This window comes from Magnolia sinica, chromosome 3, assembly GCF_029962835.1.
Source record: "Magnolia sinica isolate HGM2019 chromosome 3, MsV1, whole genome shotgun sequence".
Classification (NCBI taxonomy): Eukaryota; Viridiplantae; Streptophyta; class Magnoliopsida; order Magnoliales; family Magnoliaceae; genus Magnolia; species Magnolia sinica.
The window spans coordinates 11,413,697-11,421,251 of NC_080575.1; the positions used below are offsets into that span (position 1 = coordinate 11,413,697).

General features: G+C 42.2%; 1 protein-coding gene across 1 annotated transcript; it reads right to left on the reverse strand.

Annotated features, from left to right (window-relative positions):
- Nucleotides 1–2,364: 2,364 nt before the first annotated feature.
- On the reverse strand, nucleotides 2,365–7,151 carry LOC131239511 (norbelladine 4'-O-methyltransferase 2-like). Its single transcript, XM_058237246.1, has 5 exons — nucleotides 7,080–7,151; nucleotides 6,915–6,994; nucleotides 5,131–5,275; nucleotides 4,897–5,028; nucleotides 2,365–2,790 (listed from the first exon to the last, which is right to left on the reverse strand). The coding sequence occupies exons 1-5, from the start codon at nucleotides 7,134–7,136 to the stop codon at nucleotides 2,497–2,499; spliced, it is 708 nt and encodes a 235-aa protein (XP_058093229.1). The 5' UTR covers nucleotides 7,137–7,151; the 3' UTR covers nucleotides 2,365–2,496.
- Between the last annotated feature and the right edge of the window lie 404 nt (nucleotides 7,152–7,555).

Below are 7,555 nucleotides of genomic sequence, written 5' to 3' on the forward strand. Positions count from 1 at the left end.
TTAGTTTTTAAGCATCCCACATCAATGGTGAGAACCATCATTTAAATGCTTTGGATTATTAAGAATGGCCCAACGTCCAATGGCAATGCCGAAGTATTGGGGATGAATCCGGATCCGCTGTTTGTCATAAACAGGACTCATGTTTTTGCATTTTGATTGGTTCACACCACTACTGGCATTGATAGCACGGAGATATTAAATGACGCATGTGATGATATGTTCTAATCATATTCCAACAAATAGAAATTTTCTATTGTGGCAAGAAGAGGATCCAGATTCACAGGGAACTTGTCAAATAGGCTTATTATTCAATGTTGTATGTGGGCCGTACACATCCGCTCATTCCATCATGTCTAAAGCTGCTAAAATCACATGGAGTATACCACCTGAGTTGTGGAAAGGACTGATTTTGAGTTGTTAGTTCATCTTGGTGGGGCGCATCTTATGAACGGACTGATTTTGAGTTGTTAGTTCATCCTAGTGGGGCCCATCTTATGAACGGATTGGATTGCATGTATATAAAATAAAATTTAAAAAAAACACGGTGGACCCTGCACTATCTGAAAGGTTTTATTGGTGTGCATCCCCACCTCAACTGTTCACTGGAGAGTGTGGATGTGGGCACTGCATCACGGTGGGCTCCACACACAACCAGACTCCCAAAAGAAACCTGACTTTTTTTAAACGAGCTTGGTTTTACTGTCATCGTGCGTCGCCACTCAGGATTGCTAGTGGATCAAGATCGCCAAGATGGGAGTGGATTAGATGAGTCGGGGGAAACAGCTTAGTGGGTGGGGCCCTGACCGAGGGGCTCACATCAATGTATGTGTTTTATATCCACACCGTCCATCCATTCTGTCAGCTCAATTTAGGGCATGGTCTAAAAAATGAGGCAGATCTAAATCTCAGGTGTACCACACCATAGGAAAACAGTGGTGATTGAATTCCCACTATTAAAAACTTCCTAGGGCCCACTGTAATACTTAGTTGCTATCCAAACCTTTGATAATGTCACACAGATCTGGATGAAGGGAAAACACAAATGGCAGCTTGATCCAAAAATTTTGTGGCCCTAAGAAGTTTTTAATGGTGGGAACCTGCTTTGGTCCTTCTGGGATTTATATCTTCCTCATTCTTGGCACCCGGCCCTAAAATGATCTAGCAGCGTGGATGTACAACATATATAGAGGGGCCAACTCATGCCCTAAAATCATCACGAAACACAAATGTATAACCATCTTGCTACCGAAGAGACCACCAATTTTTCTGGGTCCTTTTATGAAGTATGTGTTGTATCCACACTGTCTATCCATTTAGAGAGATCATTTTAGGGCATGAGCCAAAGTATGAGGCAGATCCAAAGCTCAAGTGGACCCACCTCAGAAAACTGTAAGAATTGAACACTTACCATTAAAAACTTCCCGAAGGCTATAGGAATTTTCAACCAAGCTTATATATGTGTTTTCCCTTCATCCTTGTTGGTGTGAACTAATGAACTTAGATCTCAAATAAACATCATGGTGGGCCTTAGGAAGGTTTCAACAGTGGGTGTCATTGTCCTCACTATTTTTTGTAGTTGGTCTATTTGAGCTTTTGATTTACTTCATTTTTTGGCTCATGCTTTATAATAATGTCACCAACCATGAGCTCAGGGCATGCAGAACTTGGTGACGTCACTTCAACAATGAGATAGCCACCTGACTTAATCTGCTCCCAACTGGATCCTTACTCTTGCTCCGGTGTTAGACTCTCAGGAGTTTCAACACCCGGTCAATGGTTTCAGCATCCGTAGGTGGTGATTTTATCCAATAGAAATACCATGGTGGACCACACAACCATGTGGTTGGTGTCTCGTATACAATATTCTCTATGGTGTGGCCCACCTGAATTGTGAATCAGGCTGAGTATTTGCATCAAGGTCTAGCATCAAAGGAAGCATCTGATGGATGGAGTGGATGACACAAACAACATGGTGGCCTAGGAAGCTTTATTGTTGTGATAGAGAGTCATACGTAGTTATCTCTCTATGTAAATCTTACCACGTCGTAAGGTTCTCAGTTCACAAGAAGATTAAATTAAATAAATTTAAAAATAAAAACACTTAAACTAAATATTATTATAAATGGATATTTAGAATGCACATAAAAAGAGAGGAAATAAAACATTTAAACTAAATATTATTGTAAATGGACACCTAATAAAAGTACTGCTGCACGATAGAAAAAAGAGTATTTATTATTTTAATAATAGATAATTTATCTAAATATTTCCTTTATTATAATTTGCTGGAACTTTATTTCTACCTGCTTTAACATAAGCTAATGCAACAACAGAATTTCATATTGTCATCACGGTGGACCCGACTTAGTCTTTGTCACATGGTTTTCTTATTACTACGTTCTTTCCAGGGCTACATGAGGTGCAAAATGTTAAAAAGATTATATATTCAAGCCTTCAATGCGCATCACCATGGATGGATGAATGCCTGATGAACGGTCAAGAAATGCGAAGACAGAGAGTGAGACCATCACCGATGCAAATTTGTGAAATCTCAACCCTAGAATCGGAAGCCAAGAACTTGTTCAAATTCACCAGGCAATTCATGTTTTGACTTACTTCCTCTGGCAAGATATATTTCTCTGGCTCTGCTACGGTCCCGAACCAGAGCGTGTTATCATAAGCGATGGCCCCACCAACCTTAACAAGCTTTATCAGCCGTTCATGGTACTGGTTGTAGTTCTCCTTGTCCGCATCCACAAATGCAAAGTCGAATGATCCTTCCTCCTTTCCCTGCAAAAATAAAAATAAAAAAATGGGAAAGGTAGGCCATCCAGATTGGAAGGACCCACCAAGAACGGTCCAAATTGCAAAAATCTGTTACTTGGTTGACCCTAGCCGTTCCATTTAAAAAATCTTAATCCATCGTTTGAAGGCCATGGATTGGATGGATAAGATTATCTGACAATGTCGTTTCTCAATTATGGCCCATCAGATGAACGGTTTGTACTAAATAAACGGGAGTTATTTGATATGCACAGTTGGATGGATGAGCCTAAACGCCGGATTGATGTCCCATCTGATGGATAATTAAAATGAGAAGTAGTGAACGGTCTAGATCCAGCGAATCAGTGACCACTAATTCAAGTGAGCCACAGGCAGATGATGGATTTGGACCAATATTATTTCCTTCTGTCCAGGTCATGTTCTCAATGAACGGTCCAGATCTCTCACATATGTTCCATCCGACGGTGGGATTAAGACATTGCATTTTGACGTGGGACCCACATTCTATCCAGCCCTGAAATAGGGTTGGTCAATGGGCTAAGCTAGGGTGCTGTAAGGGAAAGAGAGGACAAAAAGATGTATTCAATACAAGCCTACAATCCCAGCCATCTATTAGGTGGCCTATGGAAGAAATCGTGCCAAAAGTGGGCCACAGTTTACAAAACAAATGGACGGTCAAGGAAAAAAGTTGACTATTTTTTTTGTAGTGGTCCATTTATTTATTTTAAAAACCATGATATTATGGACTCATTCTCATACTTTTGTACAACATGGACTGGAGCGATGGTTTTAAGATTGGGACGGCTCATCTGAGTCAACTCAGTCTCGATCCAACTAATCTGGTTCAATACCACGAGTCACTCCCCACTCAACCGAATCAGGCCAATTCAGCCTCAGCTCAGGTGAGTCCTGACTTGGGTCCATGACCAAACAAGTCGTTTTGGGTCACCGAGACTTTAACCATGACCGAATCTCATACTTATGCATATAGCTGGGCACAAGATGACTCAACTGATACTTATGCATATAGCTGGGCACAAGATGACTCAACTGAGCAGACTCGTCCGAATCGTTTAGAACCAACTCGACTCAAACTGAGTGGGTGAGTCGATCCAAACCGAGTAGACTTTTTCCAATCCGAACTCAAACCAAGTTGAGTTCAGGTCACCCAGTAACTCAACTCGACCTGACCCTACCCAAAATCGGATTTACTAACTCGATTTGATCCAAAACCGAACTTGTACATAATAATTTAATAATAATAATAATAATAAATAAATAAAAACAGATTTGATGTTTTAGAACTGAGATGCCATGTAACTGATGGAGAGGCTGCAATTCCTGCAAGTGCACTTAGGTTTTGGGTTGTGATTTTAGCCCATGGATACCTGCCACACTCGACCCGACTCGATGTTGACTTAACTCGACTCGGTACTTGTGACTGGGTCGGACTCAGTCTGAATTAGTCCAGGCCAGACCGAACTCAGATTGGTTCAGGCATGCTGGACTCGGTACCGAGTCGGGTCAGGTGCGGATTATATAGGTCTATTTCAAAACTGGGTCGAGTCGGGTCAGTCCCAACTCGGTCCAACCCGGCTAGATGCCCAGCTCTACACATAACATGGTGCATGTTTCAAGGCCTCCTGACCCATTGCCACCCTTACATTAGAATTAGTGCAGTTGGACCTCCATAAAGACCACACCCCAGGTTTTAATAGAACACAGGGCACCACCTCAGCTACCATGTAGGTCTTGTTACCAATTGGACGACACACACATGTCGAATCCGGGCCATTCAAACTTCAAAGTGTACATTGGCTCACTTGATGAGTGTCCTACCCTAATTTTTTATATGAGGGTGTGTTTGAAGTTTTCACTGCCTACTGAATGACCTGACCAATCATAAGTGTGCCATCCAACGGTAGCACTAGCAACAAGCATGCCTATGTTCATTTTGAACTATTTACTGTGCCTAGCCCACGGCTGGCCCATTGTCAACCCTTATCTGACGGTGGGAATCCGACCCTACCTTGTAGCTGTGAGGTGGGATCCAGATTCTGTATTAGAAAATCCCCACATAATAAAACAAGCACCCAAGCATTTCTAGCATACCTCTTGTAACATTTTGTCAAGAATGGGAAGTGCTTCTGCTTCAATAAAATCAATCTTCTTCTCCACGCCGGCCTTCTTAATGAATGGCAATCCGATCTCGTAGTCTTTTTTATTGATATCAATGGCAGTAACCTGAAAAAAATTATTATCATCAAATCTAGGAAAATTCAAGAAGAGAGAGAGAGAGAGAGAGAGAGAGAGAGAGAGAGAGAGAGAGGGACAAAGCTATTAGACCTTTCCATCTTCTGGCAAAGCGAGGGCGGTGCAAAGGAGCGAATAGCCCGTAAAGACCCCGAGCTCTATCGTCTTCTTCGCATTCATGAGCTTGATTAATAGATGCAGGAGCTGGCCCTCCTCTGGAGGGGTACTCATTAAACCACTGTTGCACTATAATTAAGTTAGTGATCCAAGAAAATGCATCGATATTATAATATTGTAATAGGATATGTTGGGTCTTTAGCTATTCAATTTAGGTCATCTTTCAATGATCCAAACTGTTTATTTGATGGCCACATAGTGGATGGAGACATTCTTAAACAAAGCTAACAGATTTATTTGTGCAAATGGATCGGGTTAACCCAATGGATCATTGGACCAGACCCAACAATAAATGTTTTTAGGTATGAATTTTGGACCATGGAGTCAATCTAGGTCTAAAGTTGACCGGAGCTATTAAATGGGTTGGGGTTGGAACCTGTCAAAATTAACCCAGCCCTAGCCGACTCGGACTCAATTTTTTAAGAGCTCCTATTTGTGCCACCCTACAAAGAACCTCACTCAAACCCAACCTAGGAATAGAATGTTTGATGGAGGGTAACCCCTCTCAACTTTTGTATGTGGTGTGGCGCACACAAGTCACGGATTGACTTGATTTTTAAGCCCCAGGCCCACCATGGAATGGTGCATCTGACTGATGGGGTAGATGGTTGAGACGCATCACAGTGGGACCCACACAACTCGACCTCATGGGAAGTTCCCATATGTGTGTGCGTATATGGAAATGGTTCTATCCGGTCGAGCTCATGGAAACTTCCCATGATGTTGAGATGTGTGGGCCCCACCGTGATTCGTGCTGAACATCAACACCGTGAATTTGACGGGTCCCCTTTAAATGATGGGGTATCCCAAAAATCAGCCGTATAAGGAACTCAGGTGGGCCATAGCATCTAAAATAATATGAAGACATGCCTAAAACATATAAAAGCACTTGGTGGGACCCACATAAAATTTGGATGTGTCTGAAACTTGGTCTGATCCCTCGTCCAAGTGGGAGACACATAATGGATGGGCTGGATTTGTGAACAACACCTCGGTGGGCCCAAAAAATGATTATGAATGTTTTAATGGGAGGATAACCCCTCTCAACTTTTGTATGTTGTGTAGCCCATATAAGTCATGGATTGACTTGATTTTTAAGCACGAGGTCCATCATAGAATGTTGTATCTGACTGATGGGGTAGATGTTCGGCACGCATCACCCACACAGCTCGATATCATGGGAAGTTCTCATCCTTTGGATCATACGGAAATCCTACACACAGGCAGTGTTGTCAACGGGCCAGGCCCGAATTGGCTTCCCCCGAATTTTAAACTATTTGGGCTGGGCCTGACTTTCTGGGCCTATACAAAATTTTGACTTTCATGTTCCAAACCCGGCCCATCAACGGTCCACACGACAAGAAAGCTTGGTGCGGCATGACAATTTACTCTGCAGGCTGCTGCAAGGGATCATTATTCATTCTACACACAAGAGAGAAAGATGAGAGCGGGTAAAAAATCTGGACCGTTAATCAGTTGAATCCGACCCACTTGTCTGATGGGCCACACACGTGCACTGAAGACGAACGTGTACTTGTTTTTTCGTACATGCATGGCCCAATATGTCAGCTGGCTGGCCTGATTTTTCAGCCAACGAGTATATGCCATGGATCCCGCCTGGTAAACGGCCCTGATCTTACAAAAACACGTGCAATGCCGATGAATCTAGATGCAAGAGCAGTGAGGATAGATGTTCTTGCCGTGGGTGTTTCAACGTAACATCTCGAAGTGCTCTGAGCTGCTCGTGCTCTCTTGGATAAACGCTCGTTTCCAAAATATACTGTAGAAAAATCAACAAAACAGGAACTCTCATGAAATGAAATGAAATGAAACCAAAATACAAATGAAATGAAAATTAGCCATACCCCATGAAGGGCATCGCTTTGAAGAAGGTTCTTCTTTACTACAAAAGGAACAGCCATTGATGTACGAATCTCTCTCGTTCCTCTACGTTTATATAAGAGAAAAAAATGATACCTGCAGTCTACTGTACCACAACTTGTTGTACCACATCATCTTTCCCGCCAACCTGTCATCTTTAAAATAAAATCATTCCGTGAAAACAATAGGCCCCACCATGAATATCACCATTCAAGAAATTCATACTGATCCGTTCACAAGGTGGGCCACATTTGTATTTCGAGTATGACCCTCGGTTGTCGAACGATTCAAACCGTGTGGCTTATTTTATTATCTAAATAATCTGAATTTTTTAATAGATAATATTCATGGTAGGGCCCACATTTTTCATGGTACCGATTTCGTATAAAATGTAATTATGACTGAAAAGATGGTTCGGTACCACAGGTTTTGGTACTTTGCCGGTAGGTAATCAGTTCTG

Coding starts and splice junctions, on each gene's coding strand:
- LOC131239511 (XM_058237246.1), bottom strand. CDS start 7,136: ATGGCTGTTCCTTTTGTAGTAAAGAAGAACCTTCTTCAAAGCGATGCC. Junction 5,029..5,130: donor CTTTGCCAGAAGATGGAAAG/GTCTAATAGCTT, acceptor AATTTTTTTCAG/GTTACTGCCATTGATATCAA. Junction 2,791..4,896: donor TTGACAAAATGTTACAAGAG/GTATGCTAGAAA, acceptor TTATTTTTGCAG/GGAAAGGAGGAAGGATCATT.